Source organism: Pseudochaenichthys georgianus, chromosome 19, assembly GCF_902827115.2.
Source record: "Pseudochaenichthys georgianus chromosome 19, fPseGeo1.2, whole genome shotgun sequence".
In the NCBI taxonomy this organism is placed as follows: domain Eukaryota; kingdom Metazoa; phylum Chordata; class Actinopteri; order Perciformes; family Channichthyidae; genus Pseudochaenichthys; species Pseudochaenichthys georgianus.
In genome coordinates this window covers 15,870,534-15,889,052 of record NC_047521.1, presented here as the reverse complement: position 1 = coordinate 15,889,052, position 18,519 = coordinate 15,870,534, and the positions used below count along the sequence as shown (strand labels likewise).

General features: G+C 39.4%; 1 protein-coding gene across 2 annotated transcripts; it reads right to left on the bottom strand.

The window, feature by feature from the left end:
- Positions 1–3,054: 3,054 nt before the first annotated feature.
- Positions 3,055–18,519, bottom strand: LOC117465158 (uncharacterized). 2 transcript variants are annotated; one of them, XM_034108073.2, is made up of 7 exons: positions 18,319–18,519; positions 17,809–17,933; positions 17,196–17,296; positions 16,453–16,601; positions 15,490–15,718; positions 14,631–14,851; positions 3,055–4,490 (listed from the first exon to the last, which is right to left on the bottom strand). In XM_034108073.2, exons 2-7 carry the CDS (start codon positions 17,919–17,921, stop codon positions 4,323–4,325), a joined length of 981 nt encoding a protein of 326 aa, XP_033963964.1. In that variant the 5' UTR covers positions 17,922–17,933; positions 18,319–18,519; the 3' UTR covers positions 3,055–4,322. The 2 variants fall into 2 exon arrangements, with proteins under 2 accessions (XP_033963964.1, XP_033963965.1); XM_034108074.2 differs by lacking the exon at positions 18,319–18,519 and adding an exon at positions 18,069–18,234.

Sequence of the window (18,519 nt, the reverse complement as noted above, 5' to 3'; positions counted from 1 at the left end):
CATCACTGCAACATATCAGATAAAAGTGAGCAGATATTCTCCACGTCTGGATTATTTTTGCGAAGTCTTAGAAAGCAGGTAGAAAATGACATTGTTCAGAATCACATTTTGTGTGAGCACTGAGTGAAGTCATAAGAGAGGTCTATAACACCGGGTGTGAAGTGAGCTGTATGACAGCGAACGCACCGCTCTGCTCCTCTCCACTCCATCCATCCAGCCCTGCATCCCCGCCTGGCTAATGTATCCCTCTCAATAGCCGGGGACAAGGGGAGAAAAGACTGCCTGTGTGAAGCACAAAAAGCCCCGGTGCGGCCACGTTCGCCGCAGTAATTGGCAAGGAAGCTTCATTTCATTCACTCCTGTATGTCTTTTGTCATCCTGTAGCTTTTTACAAGTGTGGTGCTTTTTGAGGGGCTGTTTAAAGATGGGCTAATTTATGCAGCCCCCTGCCTGTTGCTACCCATGTGCCCATTGTATTTATTCCTTTGTGAACGCACAAGGAAATACTCTTTATTATGTTGTTGTTGGACACTAAAGTGTATTAATAAGTCAGAATGTAATAGAGTCTTGATGTTACTTTTGAGTACCCTACTTAATTCTGAACATCTGCAAGAGGTGGAACACATTTAATCTCTTGTGTATTCTGCTGCTTTCACACTGAAAGCTTTGTTGCTGTTCAGTAAAGTAGTGGTCACAGAATAAAGGGTGGTGGGCATTAGACAGACAGCCTGCCTCTTTTCATTATCCCATAGTAGTTGTATAAAAGCCGGCAAAATGGAGTTAACATAATGACACTATCCTTTTGCATTAAAAAAAAAATTCACGATGTATTTTTTCACAAGAACTCTTAACCTTTGGATACATCAGCTCTTTATGAATACTGGTGCTAAGAAAGGAGTTTTTATTCCAGTCACTGCATGAACCTTTTCCCAGTTCCTGTAATTATGTATGTGCATGTTTTGCTTCTGCCCCTTTGATACAATTCATGTTAACCCCTTAACATAGTTTCCATATCTATATAAGTTGGGGGCATCACATTTTCACTTTCCCTTTTCAGTTTGTTTTATCTGAAACCCCTTTAGAATCTTGAATGGGTTTAACTGTTTTTGCAAGAAAGGGGTAAACAAAGAGAAACGAGGTCTTCAGGTTAAGGAGCGTTGGTGAATGGTCTTAACGTTGTCAACAGTTGTTATTGGGAAGTAAGTAGTTTGAGTGAAAACTGTTGACAGCAGGGTCTTTAGATTATCCAGAGTAACCTTCTGGAGAGATCGTAGCTGTTCAGTTATAGATAGGAATGTCGGTTTGTCCATCACTTTGCTCAAGACAACAACTTGTAAACATATTGCCATAAAATGTGTCACAGACATTCATGGTGCCTCATCATTATGATTATACTGATACCCTGACTTTTCCATTATTGTCACCATTACAAATACATTTTATTTTTGTTTTGTTAATGACATTACCACCAGCCTCAGCTGGTCTTTTTGTTTGAACTAAATAACAAATGTGGGCATGCTAATGTACTAAACCGCGAGAACATCAGCATCTTCACACTTTTATCGTGAGCAGGTACAAACCAACGCTGTAGCACATTCCTACTTTCATTTGGGTGAACTTCAATAATGGTGTCAAAAATGTAAAGTCATACTCAAACAGGAAATTTCAGGAAGCCTGGGAATCTATTTTTAAAATACATTCCACACTCTGTAAAACGATCTGTTAAACTTATTGGTATAGCTTATCTGCAGCATATATTTGTATGTGTGTATGAGTATATGTATTTGTTGCATGTATGTATATGCATATGTATTACATGCATATATACATTTAACAATGTTCCTGGTAAATAATCGTGTGTACGAGGCTCACAGGCAGTGAATGTAGGGGATTATTTTAGTCGTTGTTATTGTTTGTTTGTGTTTCTTGTAATTATAATCAGTACAAACCACTGTCTCAATTGTATGCATACATTTTGCTTTCCATTTCTAAATGACAAACACTGGTTATGCATGTTCGAAACTCAATACAAAGATTTTTGATCTGAAAAATGTAAAGTCAAGATAGCAGCCGTGATAGCTTCAGAGTGATTGTTAACTGCTGGATATGAATGCAGACAGTTACAGACCAGTTACTGTTCACATTGTGTTTGTGTAAGGGCACAATCGTTTTCCCACTTACAGTAAACACAGCTTTTCCCGTGGGGTTAGACTCTCAGTACAACACAATCTCCTCATCTCTAGAGCCCTTCACAGAGGAAACAGGCCTGCATCTCGGAAAACAGAGTTAAAAAGACTGTATTGACCACCGTCTGATCAGAACCTTAACTGAAGCAGAAAACAGAAGATCGGGGTTCGGTCAAACTTTTGTTGTCCTTGAGTACTGACCTGTGTGAATACAGCACTGTGGTGCAGGATTTCGGACCTTAAATGGCTGAAATTGTGACTCGTTTCTTCGCATGTCATTCGAGAGGGATCGGTCCTTCATGTCCGCTGCCCTACAGTTCCATGTCCTGTACAAAGGAAAGGTCAAAGCAGTCACCTGACCTGGCAACCCTGGAGACCTTGCCCAACGGCCAGAGGTCAAAGTTAGACAGCTGGCCTTACTGCAGGGAATTGTAGTTCATCCACTTCCTGGATTCATCCTACAGATGTACAGAAAAGCTATCTGTAGGTTACATGACGCACATGTTTACTGCGAAGGAAAACATATTTACTGCTAAATCCATTGTGCTATAGATTCACATAAACTTGATATCCGGGAGCGTTTCCTCTTTAACAGAACCCTCATTGATTCAGTTTGCAGAGGAATTGCAGCCTGGGATCAGTTTACCTTGTTACCTTGTCACACTATGTTCTGGTCTGATCGCCATGTGCATTTCCGCTCAGCTTCCCCTCCCTCTCGCCACCACGCTGCCTGACAGAGCTCGCTTTGTCCCCACGGCCAGTCATCCAGTCCTAATATACCGCCGCTGCATGCTTTCAACGTGCACAGGGAGCTTTGAAGAAACCTTGTGGCCTAGTAGTGACAACAAGTGGCTTTGAATAATAAGAATTAAAGCATTACATCTTTTTATTATGACACCAGATAGTAAAAATATATGTAAAAACACATTTGAGAATACCATGACAAATATAAACACAAACAACTAAAAAACAACCATGCCTAAATCAATCAACTGAAGGGTTGGGTTACAATCAAGTTGGCGAAAGTGCTTAAAGTAAAAAAAAGAGCAAAAACATTCATATTTACCTGCATGCACCTAGCACTCAGGATTACATATCTCTTTAAATCATTTCCTTCCCATATTGTCTGATATTATCAATATTGCTTTTTAAGTTCTGTGTACAAAACCGTTCCTGAGGAAACTCTTTAGTAGGTAAGCTTAAAAATGACAACACATTTGTCCAAAACCTTTTGAATTCAAGCAATGTGAAACAAGATTTGAAAAAGAACCACAGTCTTACAAATGTGCAAGTACAAATTTAAAGAATACAGTGCTGTTTTCCAAATCTTACCCTCAGGTAAAATGGTAAACAGATGTTTGAAAAAGTGAGGAGCTTGAGTACAGTGTAATGATGTTTCAGGTAGAGAGATGCCATGCAAAGAGATACCATCAACTCAGAGAGCTGCTTCTATTGCATTAGCTAAAGGCACTGATATCTTGATGGAAATAACTTCATTTTGCCCACTACCAGGCACAGTAAATACAATTGCTAGCTGTTAGCGCAGCTGTGCAAGCCTGGTAACTGATAGAAAGTGACTCAGTTATGAATTGTAGCTGATGGCCGCGCCTGTGCGCTCTTGAATATGTTATCATCTCCTCCGTGCGCTGGAGCATATTAATAAAGCACCTTACAGTTACACCGTCTAAACAGACCGTAAATCACTGCCCATGAATCCCACAGAGGCAGTAGGATGCTCGGCCCTCATCGGGGCAGGGGCCACCGCTTTGTGACCGCCACAATTAACACATTAAACACTTCAATTCTGAACTGACGTGACAATCAGCTAGCGTAATGATTAATTAATGGCTAGTGTAAAGTGTGGGCCGGCCCTAGAAATCCAAAACAAGGGAAAGTTAATCAGGATAATTATGAAACCATCTGCATTAACATATCATTGCCACTGACAATCGCAAAATCATGGAAAAACATTCAGAAAGTGTTTTTAAGACATTATATCACAAAGTACAAACACTGTAAAGGCACTCGTAAAAATATGAGAAGGTTTGAGCAACGCTTTTTTGTATATTAAAGAGAGCTTCCTCTTCCCACGGCGCTATGGAGTGATGCTATCCTCTGTTTTGCCAATACACACGGTCAGTGGCTGAGTGTGATGCTGTGAATGGTGTTTGCTGAGATGTTGGCATCTGTTTCCTCCCCGCTGATCCTGAAGATCACACAGGTGTTGGGGGGGATGGTGGTGGTGGCGATCAGGGATTTACCCAGCCAGCCCTGAGGTCCACGCTTGTACATTTTAACTGTCACCTGCAGAGAAAGACAGGGAAAAGAAATATAAATATAATAAAGGTTATGAGCGAGAGTCAGAACAGAAGAGGCTAATAGACAATACGCTGCTCTGGGATATCAGGGGCTCACGCTCGGGTCATAACCCTGACTGAGACCTCTGACTTGGCCCAGAGCTAAGCAGACACTCATGAGCTTCACATTTGACCTCTTCATGGACAAGCTGTTGCTTAGTCTGGGCCTTGAAGACTGAAGGACCAGAATAAACCTACTGATCCCTCTTGGAAGGGACTGGGTTTTTTTAAAGGGTAAAAACAACTCTGTCAAACTTGAATTTTCACCATAGACTGTATATATAAAGATTTCACCCTTAAAGCATTTTTTTGATTTGCAGCTAATTATGACAAAGCTGCCAAAACGCTTTATTTTGGTTGACATTTTTAAAAGACAGTATGGGTAATTCAACAATTTAAACAACTTTCTTTTTCAATAATGTGTAGCAGGTAACTTTCATTGAAATGTAGTCCTTAAAATGATCTAGAAATAACTGGACATCTCTAAAAGGATCCAATTTTCAACCATATTTAACGGCTGTGTGACGGCTGCAATTAACATTGTTCTCATTACTGGTTAACCTGTCCATTATTTTCACAGCATGTTTAGTTTATTCTTTATCGGAAAAAATCCCGTCACAATTTCAAAAAAAGGCTTGTTGCATCCTACCAACAGTCAAAAGACCAAAGATATTTAAGCAGCATTTTTTACTACACTTGACTTTTGCTGATTAATCTTTTGTCTATTAACGTATTTAATCAATTATCTTCTATCAGAGACGCCGTGCTTTTTTAGGGTCCATTCTAGTTTGATAGTGTAGGAGGTCTACTACTGGTCAAATGTATCACGGGCTAAAGCTAGAACACATCACATCTCTTTTAATACGAAGAAAATAAATGCAAGGTGATCCAGGAACCAATTAGTCATCCACAGAAATGGGATTTAAAAAAAATACAGAAATATTTTTCACAACCACACTAAAACATCTGGCAGCTCTTTTGGAATATTAAAAGAACCTTCTTCTCACCGTGAGCTCTTTTAATTCCCCTCTGTATCTTGAATGGAGTCATAGCTCTCTTGATTTTATGTAGGTTGTAGGGCATAATACGCTTTAACACTACATCAAAACGGCCTGTTATGTTTGAGCCTCACAATGGAAGCCTTAACTAGATTTAGACATGCAGGTAATTGAACCACATCCATTTCAAAAAGAATGCCTCGCCGCATCTCTTGTTTGGCTGCATTTACAGGGGATAACAGAATATTACAGTGCCTTTTCACAGTTCCATTTTCTTTCACTTTAGCATTAGGCAATTTTTCAATTATGATTTTTTCCCATGTTCTTTCATCCCTGGCTCTCCATAATGTCTGGGCCTTTTAGTTAATGGTAGCGACAGTCAGAGCCCAGTGTATCGGCCCTTGTCCATTTTGCAGGTCATTGTGGAAGCCCAATAGGCCTTTTATTACGCCGACATCAAAAGGCAGATAAGCATTAGAGGTGGGGAGAATACCCTGCACTAGATATGCTCCCTCTTTCCTTTGTCTGCTATTGAAAGTGATCATTTTAATAGTGAAGAGGTTGGTGTATTTGGGGCTGATGGGAAGTGCGACACCCCTGACAGCCTACGAATATGAGCAAGTCGATAACACAACACGAGCACACTCTCAACACCTGCACACTCTCGCTGCTAACCTAATTATCTGCAACAAAGGCCACCGCGATTTCAGACACACATCTTTCCAGCATTTACTTACTTATTACTGTGCATTAAAACAGGAGGAACAATTGTGTCTTATATTGCAGCCTTGGCCGAATGCCACATGGCTTGTATTACAATAGCATCAGACACTTCAGAATGAGTGTCTATTAATTTGGGATGCATGAAAAAATAGCTTCATGACAGCTGGTGGCAGGGAGGCGTACAAACCAACACAAAGACATCAGAGAGGGATTATTCTAACAAATCGTAGCCCAAAGTAGTAGTAATTAACTAATTTCACGGAACCAAAGTTGCCCTCTATGTGGAGCAGACATAATCATCATTATATTCAAACTCGTGCAAAAAAATAAAAACTATTGTAGAGCAGCAGGAGAGACTCTGAAACACATACTGTCATGTGGGAAAGCTTCCATAAAACATTTACTTCCATTACGGCTGCACCTTCCTTTGGATCCTTTATCCTTAATGGTGTCTTTGGAGAATACCTAAATCCTTTCTGAGAAAATGATGATTTTAAGGATATATTTTGCTAAATGTTATTTAAAGCCCTTTGCATGTATTGTTTTCTGTAACATCATACAAAAGGCACATCTTTGGTGATTACTTCTAGTTGTTATGAGCAAATTAAATCGTATTTGGTTGAAATTGCATTATGTTTATAGATTATAGTGAAAATAGAATAGTAGAATATAATAAAATAACACGTATTTTCATAACAGTCCACAATAACAACAGGAACAGGTCAATTGTATGGAATCAAAACAATTGTTATTGGAAATGAACCAATGAAACTTAGAGTTGAATAAAGGGTTGTTTAGGTATTCGGTGACTAAGACTTTTTAAAATCGATTAGTAATGTCTTTATATTTTTTGATGCACATTTCTCCAGATTTGTTGTTTAAATAAACGTAGTGATAAGTCAACAACATTTTATGAGTATTTCTCAACTAAGAATTGATTTAGTTTTGGACAGCCCTTAACATTAAACCTTCAGAGACAACCAGGCTTGAATGCACAACTGTTACCAAGCAGAAAAGCTCCAGAGAAATACTGAATTATTTGAAATCTAAACAGGTTTGATTTACTGCTACATTGACTGTGTTTTGTCAAATAAAGAAAGGAAGTATGCAACCGTCTTTGGCATGAAATCAAAGAGGGGAGTTCTGTGTGGTCTAGACAAGCTGCCTGCCAGGTGAAGGTGTGTCAGGAACAGGAACTGTCACTGCACGTCACCTCTCAGCCACTTGAGGCAAGTGTCTGAGGGAAAAGACGATACTGTTTCTCAATTACAGTAGAAGAACAAAGCGTGAAGTAGCTGCTGACATAAAAACAACAACTTGCATCCTAGATATTAACCGCAAATAGATAAATAGAAACCAACTCACTTTTCACTGTGAATGTTCCACAATTTTACAAGAAACAAAACAATGTTAAGCGCAGAATGTGTGAGTGTGTGTGTGTAACACTTAATGGGGAGCACAGGACCCCTGGGGCTAAGGTTAGGTGTCACACAAAGGGCTAAGAGCTCACCTAACGTGTCTACCCCTGATCCGCCTCTCACTTTCAGTGTCGGGGGGGTCGTGTGAATGACATCACTACTCACATTTCAACGGGACAAACTCTGTCTTCTTATTTACCGTCTGTGAATAGTCATAAATCTTGCCTTTGGTGCGCTGTTCACCTTTTACCCTCTCAACTCAAGACGACAGCTCATTCTAACACCTCCTCACAAACAGCTGATAGTGATCTCCTTCGCTCCTACCTGCAGGGATGTTTATGGCACAGATTCTCATATTTGGTCTCAGACATCCTTTCTGTAATCTACTAAACTTGTCTCATGGACTTTGCATTTGGACCATAGATGTTACCGTTTAAGTATAAATGTGGTTATTTGCGATCAAAGACGCGACAGGTCTGACGAACGTGAATAATGTGAAGATCTGTGTAATTGGGTAGAGACGTGTCACCACCTGTGTGTATTGCCATTCACAAAGTTCAGATTCTTCCCCCTGATAAAGTCAAAGAAATCCCAGTGGGGTATCAGTCGGAGGGGGCCGTTACCTGGAGCCATGGGTGCCGTGTTTCAGGTGAACTCTGAGTGAGCGTAACGCCACACCGACTTCAGGCGACGGGCTCTTTGTTCCACGCCGTGTCTCACCAGACACAGTAGGGAGGAACACCGAGTTACACACCTCTGGTGCGGCAAAACATGTTTGTCGACGCGCCAAATGTGGTGGAATCGGACCAATAGTAGTGTGCTGTCATTTGGGATGGATTTAACAAGGCAATTAGGCGTGTGGTTTGGCCCACTGGGTGAATACATTAACAACCTGCTGAGAGAGGAAACACTGGATAATCAGGAATTTTAAAGTTAGATTCTACAAGTTGGCAAAGCAATTGAAGATTTTTTAATTTCAATACGATTTATAAAAGATTTAAATCATTGCAAAGAATGGATCATTGCATCCTAAACTGCTGAAGTAAGAAGAGGGCTTGCCTATCAATACATCTGTAGATTATTGGTTCAATTAACTGAGTAATTGTTTAGTGAATCGTCAAACAGCAACATTTTACAATGATTTAAGACAAGAATATTTGTTTTGGTACGACCGACTAATCTATTTATTAATTTAGCATATCAGAGAAAAAATTATCCCAGAATGCTATCAGCTCAATTACTGTGTTTGAAGAATGACTGACCTACTGGACCATCCATTAAGATGCCTAAACTTTGGTTTGGTGACATGACATAACTGTCCATGTTAGTAACTACATTTGTCTAAAGCCATGAACGCAGAACGTGGCTAGTTGAGTTGTAAACAGCCCCGTCTCTGCTTCCAACCGATCTGCCGCAGCTAACAGGAAGCCATTAAGACTCTCTGCAATAACCATTTACATCCAGCTCATTCACCCAGCTCCGACTTTATTTTCCATCCACATAAGTGCATTTTCTGTGAGAGGTTAAAATATGAATCCCCTCCTTTTTCTCCTCAATGGGTCTGGTTGTCTGGCTGACTTGAGAGGGCACAATCTATGACTGATTTAATTTGCTCTTTACGAACATCTCTAACAGCATTAGCCCCAGAGCATACACTGACTGCCCCCATCTGACTCCATTAACTCCCAAATCAGGTTTAAAGACCATATTGATGCCGTCCGTTATTAAGGGTGATTATCAAAACAACAGACAATGGGCCAAAGTGTCTGTTAACTAGTTTATCCATAATTTCACATAACTGTAACAGATGGCAGGGCTGTCAATTTAATACTGTATCTGCTGCACACAGCGGCCACACACTGTCTGCATATGCAGCAGATTAGCCTTCACATTAAAAGAACGATAGTCTGCTCACAGGTGGTCACAGGAAATGGAGCAAGCACACAAAACAAACTGCGATATTAAATGTCAAACATAGAAGTGCATCAATTTGGGATAAACAGTACGAACTTGCTAATTACCAGCTGGTGTTTTTAGCTGGGTCTTTTTTTGTAATAAAAAAGAAAAAGAAAGCCACAGATAAAAAATTCTAATGTCGCCGTTCAGTCCACTTCACCACCTTTATTCTCCTCAATTAACGAGAATGGCTTTTGAAACTGTAATTAAGTGTCTCTGCTCCACTCGGCCTCTTCATTATTCATGAATCCCTATTGATCATATCTTACAAGCTATACTGTGGGGATCACTGTAATATCCTGAATCCCCCAAACAAATAGCTGAGCTTCCCGAGTTCAAATTAACATCTTGGCCGGTGACCAAAGGAAGGTTTCTCTCAGATAATACATTTAGCATTTGATGCTTAATTGGATGATGTCAGAGACTCATTAAAATATGGTATGAAGCCTATATGGTCTTATTAAATGTGCAATAGCAAAGGTCTGAACAGTAATTAAATATTATCGACTATTGAACTTCACTGAAGACTATTGTAAGAAACAGTTATTTTAATTACCGCTTAATCTGCACATCATTTGCTTATTAATAATTGTGTCAATAAAATGTCAGGAAATAGTAAAAAATGCTGATTTCAGTTTCCAAAAGCACAAAGAAATATTCATACTGGTTGTTTCATCTAAATCACTGTTTAAGACTCAAAGGTATTCAGTATATGACAAAGAAAGGCATCTAATCCTCATGTTTGATGGTGCTGTAAGAGAATATATTTTTTTGCTTGAAAAAGGACGAGATATTTTAGATATTTATATTTGTAAATAGTTAATTGTTATAAAAACACTCATAAATATGATATGAGTACGGTCTTTCTTTTGCTTTTTTGCATAGTAAGTTATAATGCAATGTAACCGTATAATCATACAACATTTGTGGGTATTACATAAAGTATTACCTACGATGTGTCTTGCACAACTGAAGCTCATTCCACATTCAAAGGAATTATTTTGTAATGAATATTAATGGTATGGAGTTTTATTTTAAACATGTATTCAAATTTACTGAGACTCTATCTCCACCTGTGTTAAGTAGGAATGTGTAAAACATGAACTCTACTGGTTGATGTTTAACTAAATTAACAAAAGAGTGCATGAAGAGCCCTTCAAAAATGACTGGTTTTACATGCTGGGTTATGAATTTGGAGGAAATGCATTGAGTCATCTTCAAATTGACAGATGCACAATCTCTCCACAGGACTCTTCACTGTGGCTTAGTGCTCGAGTGAAAAAATAAATGTTACCAAGTTTAATCACACGCTATTACAAGGCAGCTTATATCATTGCCTTCCACTATGTAAGTGCGGGTGTCTTCACTAGTTCATTACCGACACTTGTGATTCTGCAGCACCCTTCTCATGTGTAATTGCATGGTTAGCTTTCCTCTGTAGCTTCCTACACACACTCTGCTGAAAATTATTTCCAATTCCAGTTTTCTTTTCGAGAGCGACAGCAATTACAGAAATCTGAACATCCTAGTGATTTCCACACAATTTTCATTTTTGTTGAAACTAATAGTTATTTCTTTCTGGGATGTTCTCCAGAATGTAATCTTTGGTACAGAAATCATCCTTCCATCAAGTTTCAATTGGGTAATCGTTAATCTTAAACCATCAAATGTGGTGAAACAACTTTAAGTATCTTTTTCTTGGTTCACGTCTGTTAAACTAAAATGACTGTTGTTCCTGTGGCCAAAAAGCATCCATTCAAGTACACAGCTTTCAGCCATGTTTATATCGGTTTGTTTGCTTAGGAAATTACATGAAGGCGCATACAAAAGCCAAATATGTGAATAACTAGTATAAATTCATTATAATCAATAGTAGTGTCCTTGGGCAAGACACTTCACCTGAACTTGCTCCTCTGGGTATTGTCCACAGTGACCATTGCATGTATAAAAAATATGTGTAATGTGTATTTGTAAAGCGCTTTGAGCACTGGAAAAGCGCTATAATAAATGTAAGGAATTATTAATTATTATTATTAAGGGGTACTGCATATATTTGTATTTCAATGCCAAAATAAGTTTTTTCTCTACATAAAAAAACTGAAAAGCTGCAGTGGCTACCCATATCATCCATTTAGACAGCAGAATGTGCAGGCTTTGTAAATGGCCAGCTCCTGGCCTTTTGTGTGCCTCCATTCATTATCACCACAAAGCGGTTGATGTCTCCCCTCTCTGCCTTCTCTGTGCTAAGCACCGAGCACACCGCACTGTCCATTACAGGCGGTGGCGCGTGCAGCCTGGGAGATGGCCCAACAGAGAGGAATGTTAAAGTTAAAGCGGAGTTAAATTAACAAGCTACCTCCGTGAGGAATCTTCAGCCAGTCAGAGAGACAAGCTGTAGCTACGGTAACCGGGGTCTTGTTATTTGTTAGCCGGGATGTTGGGGGTGCATTTGCAGCCTTTTTTTGTCTGCTGGCTTTTCTTATATTAATCAACTGACAGGGTGGAGTAGTCATGTTACGCTCGTAGGAACTCAATTGTTGTCTCACAGCTATGCAATTAGTAGACACTCTATAGGCTCAATGTGAACGAGGAGACTTTTAAAAAAAAAACATAGTGTCTCTATTTCTACTCCTGAATAAAGTGGATTATATAAACTGGTAGAAAAAGACCTCATGAAACATTCAAATTTCAGAATAGGGGACGACATGAAGATGAACAACGTTAGTAACCTGCACTTTAAATTATGACATAAAGATCTTTAGCTCTTTCTCTCTCTCCCTAACACACACACACACACACACACACACACACACACACACACACACACACACACACACACACACACACACACACACACACACACACACACACACACACACACACACACACACACACACACACACACACACACACACACACCACACACACACACACACACACACACACACACACACACACACACACACACACACACACACACACACACACACACACACACACACACACACACACACACACACACACACACACACCAAATGTAATTACTCCTCAATCCATACAAATTGAATGAAGCCAGAACCGCGGACTAAGAATATAGACCATAATTAATAAATTACAGCCACTCTACTCAATCATTCTCCACTTTGGGGACATGTAGACATCCCATTCTCCGCAGAGTAATTGACCGAAGAACAGAAAACACACCTTGTGCCTCCACGGTGGCTTTGTGGATGCATCTGCTGCCACCCTCTTACAACCAAACAGACGCCGGAGTGAAACTGTGGGTCATATCGCAGATCTGCTATCCGGTGTGTTTACAAGTAACAAATCAAAAGCATGCATTATTTCGGGGCACTGAAAATACGCCTGGGGGAGCTATCGGGTTTCTTTGCCTCCCCCCCCAAGCTTCCCCTTGCAGCTGCTACACACGAGCTAAGACCTTTTTTTTTTTTCTTAAGATGGAGTGGGTGACAGCCAAGATCAAAGGAGTACATGTTTTCTTTAATCTTTTAGTACAAATTCAATGGCAAAGTCCATGTTTTTTGGCGGTTATTACACCTAAATTATTGGAGTCCATGGATAATGGGAAACACATAAAGTATTACCCCCTGTCTAATGTATTACCACATATTAAGCATGCTAAACAGATACCTTATTTACCATATCCAAGTCACATTTCTTAGTAAAATATGGGGAGGGGTTTTTGCCTCACACTACCTCCATTTACAAATACTTCTTTGAAAATAATATATTTTGTTGTCGCCGTGTGTGTCCCCTTGGGCTACAAAAGGGCCCGCTGGAGACTGTCTAATGATCGCTGGGTCATGTATCAAATACACAGCAGCTGGAGGCAGGAGGGGAGAGTACATACAGTCTGGATATTTGGGGTGGGGGGGGTGGGGTAAACTAAAGCCTGAGTGGAGTCTGTAAGGAAAGCCCAGACTGTTGGGGTCCTGATGGGTGGGTACGAAATCTGTAATGGATGCTGACCGGGGGTCGTACCCACTGGACCCAAGAGCTCTGACCTTTGACTGTCTAACAATTACTTCATTCAACAACTAATTTCCCTAACAAGCAGTACTGATTCACCACCAGCAACAAAAAACAATGTTTGCGAAGGACTTAAAATATCACCAAAATATAATAGTTATAATTGTGTGTAAATATTATAATCACTCGGATTCAACCACTGTGACATAGTCACTTAAGATTTCCTTTTATGCTACCAGATGAGACACCGTGCAACTAATTAGCCGAATCATTACCTCACGAAAACATAAACAATAATTATCAACCGACCTGATAATATGGAGAGCTCAAATGATGCTTATTCACATTCAATGACTTGATTCAATCAATGAGCTAATGAGGACCTCACAGGCAGAGAGAGTGACTTCTCTCAATAACAAACTGAAGAGTTAGGGTAGTAATTAACACCGGAGCGTTAATTTGAAATTAACTGATAGAGCTTAAGCACTAGAGCAAAACATGTTTTTAAAACATTAAAAAAAGACACATCCTGCTTTTTATTATTAAAATAAAATCAGTCTAATTGCTTGACTTCTTAATAAATATAACCAACAATTATTTAGTCTTAACATTCATAACATTATTTGATACTGTAATACTGTAGATTTTATGAAATGTCTCATGAGCTAAATTGTATTTCATTTTATTTATATACACAGTAATATCTTGACATTTTCTAAATAAAAAAAATGACTTTAATGTTTTTTTCCCCATAAGATTTGAATGACTGTAATGTTCTGCAATCTTTTGTAATACTCAACCCTGTGATTCTCCAGTCTCAACCATAGGTCTCAACAAGAGGGGAATTCCTGAAAGCTGAGACAGTCATAAAGTAATACTGCCACCTGCTGGACCTTTGGTTCATTTTTGCTTTATATTATTACTTAAAGCCGTAAATGCAGCACTAATCTGTCATTTACAGATGGCCCTTCTGGTCCTGATAGCTCTTCAGAGTGGACTGACCTGAGGAGCGTGTCCCAGCAGGGCCCACAGCGAATCAGCCGACAGGGTCTTGAGTCTGGAAAACTCCAGCGTGTCTGTCTCCTGCCGGTTGAGAGCGATGTACTGGCAGCCTTGGAAGTCTCCTTTCAGCTGCTCGCCACAGTGCAGGCGCACCAGATCCCACGTCCCCACCCTCCTCAGGACCTCCCGCACCGACTCCATCTGCCTGTACGACAGATGACCTGCAGGACAACAAACAACATAACAGAAGTTGACCTAGCATTCCTGTCAGAAGCTTGATTATTTATTCCTATTCTGTGGTGAAATTCATTATAATGTTAAAAAAAAATCCAATATTACAAAGTCGGGTTATTGAGTACTCAAAGTGTTTTTTATCTATGAAACAAATGTATAAATGTTTTATGTCGGCATTTTTGTATTTTGGGGGAGTTTTGTTGTCTTTTCCCAGAGGGTCAACAGAAGAGAAATGATATGAAATGATTAGAGATGAATGGGATGCCATGCAACAAATTCCACCTGAAAATGTAAACCAGGGAACAATTAGATTAATGGTCAGCGCCTTGTTTCAAAGACTATATGTCGTTTTACTTTCGAGACAAGATTAGGTGGGCCACTGCTCTACAATAAAGAACAACTGCTTATTTATTTATTAAAAATGTGCTTATACAAAGTGGATTAGTATTGAAAACATGCTAATTCAACAACTTTTCTTTATACCTACACAGCAGTCCTTTTCATTCTGTCTAAGTTTAAAACCATGTGATTTAAAAACAAGCATCCACTAGCGGATTACCTCAGTAATAGAACATATATTAAGTCCCTTTAAGTATTCATGTTTATCTTTTAACAAACCACTCACCAGAGAGCCAGGATGGAGTCAGAGAGTCGGATATCCAGGCCATGTAGCCCGCCCGGAAAGATCTGAGGAAGTCGTCTATTTGGCTTTGGAGTACCAGCTCCCTCTTCTTCCTCAGCTCCTCATCCAGCTCGCAGTCTGGGGAGAGGAAGATAACCCTGGGGAAGAAGAGGCTTTGGTGCACTGACACTCCACTTCGCTTCAAATGGCCACAGAAGTTAGCCGTCTTGGTCTACAGAAGAAGAGTTTAGGAATGCAAGTTATGTAGCTGTTATTCATAAATGTTCTGCTGATAGTTTAATTGGCTAATTATATAACTCCAGGACTATATTCACCCAGAAAATATACATTTGCCATATTGTTTATACAGGTTGCCTCTGTGCTTAACACATATATAATTATCTAGAGACACACAAATGCAGATGTCTAATCCTAAGTGTCTAAAGAGACCCACTTTAGTAAATGATACAACTTTTTTAATTAGCATATATGTTGGAGCTGTATCTGCTTTGTGTTGATTATTGAAGTTAATATGTCCAATTCAAGCAGAACTCTTTAAATAATGCAGTGTGTGTTTGCCATCAGACTCTTCTGTCAAGCTCCCAGTCGAAATTGAGCGTCTATAGAGATGGAAATGAATGACTCCTAACAGACCCAAGCACATAAGGTGACAGCTGTGTTTAGGCACCTGCCTGCTTTCACCCCCCCCACATCCACCCCCCTTTCAGCCTAATTATAGCCTTTCAAATGAAGAGGACCACTTGGGAAGTTTAGCAAGCCTCGCTGTAGTGTTTGAAATTTCCATATAAATTGTTGTGGTGACTCAGAATCTCTTCACCCGGCTGGAGTTCGGATGAAAACACTGTCCCGGACAATTGGTTGGACCTTGGACACAAGTGTGCTAGACAGTTTGACATTTAGGTTTTCACGATGGCATTTCAACGTTACAGCTGAATTTTGTTTTACCATGATAGCTTTGAGGGGATCCTCAATCTGCTCAATGCAGGTATTGGTTACGTTTTGGTCCTCTTCCTTCACTTGCAAATGCCAGTTCTGGTTGTGAGCGGACACTGTGCCTCTCCAGGGTTTCACATCTATGCAGAAGATCCCCTGGCCTTAATGAAAAGAAGAAAAGTGAAGATTTAAAGACTCAGCGTAATAGTATAAAACCAGATACTGTAGCTAATACTTTTCTTAAGGTCTCATGGCAAAATGGATTAAATCTTACATCACATATCATTTAAATAACCACAGTGATATGTATTGTGATATTGCTAGATGTATGAATGGCTAGAGGGGAGTTAGCACAGAACAATATGAACCGTCTTAAATAAAGTGACCTTTTACAGCTTAACCTCGGAAATAGATAATGCTGTGATCACATTCGTCAAACTTTCCAACTAATCTGTGATGTGATTATGTAGGAAATAATACAATTAAGGATGTCTGAATTCCATTTAGCTACTTTAGTTCAAGCATTGTAAGTCGCTTGTTGGTACACTGTCATGGCTTACAGGGGCATTGAATATAGCAGAGCCATCAATAATGGTAAAAGTAGCTATTTTTTTACTTTGATATAATGTTTGCTGTGAAAAAACGCTTCACTGCACTTCACAACATTCATATTGATTCCTATACCACAATATCAGTATTATAGATTGGTTGCACAGATGTATCATGTAATGCCATGTTTTATTCTAGATACCAACCTGTGAGGATAACAATGTTTATGTCATCTTTGGCAGACTGCAGCTTGTCAGGGATACGCAGATTGCAGTAAACATCTTCCTTTCTTATTCCAGTGAGTTTTCTACAGTGAATACATAGAAAAAGGAAATAAGTTATTGTGTTATTTTCTGTAACACTTTTTAAAGCTTCATATCATTTTTTTATATTGGCCACTAAGGGGCAGTGGAACAAGCTGTAATCATAAAATGTACATTTTATGACATTTCTTTTGTTACAAAACTGTTGGCATTTCCAACAGACATAAAACATTTTGATTGTAATATCTGGCTCTTTAGCTGCTCAATTCTCAACTATGTTCACCAGCTAGTAGCTAACTGTGTGTGTCGGCTGTTAAATACTGGTCAGGTAGTGTACGACAGCAGGATTATCAGGTTTAATGAGAATAAAAAAGCAAGGTGGCAGCTGTAAAATAAAAAACAATATGGTAAAACACTGAAGAGGTAAAGGGAACTGCATAGTTTGGTAAGAATTCCCTGTGGTTTCATTAAAACTTCAAACATCCCTTTCAAATTATACATTCTTCATATACAAATATGTATGTATTAATGCAGTTATAATGTCCAAAGGACTTACCTGACATGTTGAATAAAGTCAGGTAGTTTAGGTGTCCGGTGTGGGCTCTGGTCCTGGACACTTTCAGGAGATTTGGAGATGATATGGGTGAACAGGCTTCCAAGCTGAGACATTATATTCTTTATCTGAAAAAATTAAATATGTTATGACATTTTACTGACTAAGCAGTTTGACTAAGAGAGAAAATAGGCCTATCCAGTGAAAGAACATACACACTGAAGGAAATAAATAGCTGTACATGTTTGGATTCCATTAATTACCTACAGCAGGACTTGAATGTCAACAGTGTTTAGAACATGGTGTTCTATTAACATACCATGAGTTTAACTATAAACACCATCAGCATTGTTGTTATGCTTTAACAGCCTCCTGAAAGCATGCTAACTGCTACATTGCTACATCTTTGTTGACAACATATGAACGCTGTAATTTGAAGTTGAGGACCCTGTTGAGAGAGCAAAGAACAAAAGACATGCCTGGCACGAGCTCTGATATACAAACAATACATACCGAGGAAGTCTCGCGCCGATCAAGAGCAAAGATGAGGCAGTTCAGCTCGACATTTTACACGACGTTAACGTACTTCTACTGGTCTTTTTCCAAATGATGAGCAATGTAACTCTATGAAGGAAAGCTGTTTCACAATCCCATCGCCCCCCCCTTTCTCACCAGCTGCACTTCCAGCGTTCATGGAAGACGTAAACAACATAC

Excerpts from the sequence above, each read along its gene's own strand:
- LOC117465158 (XM_034108073.2), bottom strand. The coding sequence starts at position 17,921 with ATGTCTCAGCTTGGAAGCCTGTTCACCCATATCATCTCCAAATCTCCT. Across the intron at positions 17,297-17,808 it reads GACTTTATTCAACATGTCAG|AAAACTCACTGGAATAAGAA; the intron begins GTAAGTCCTTTG and ends TATTCACTGTAG. Across the intron at positions 15,719-16,452 it reads ATCCCCTCAAAGCTATCATG|ACCAAGACGGCTAACTTCTG; the intron begins GTAAAACAAAAT and ends CTTCTTCTGTAG.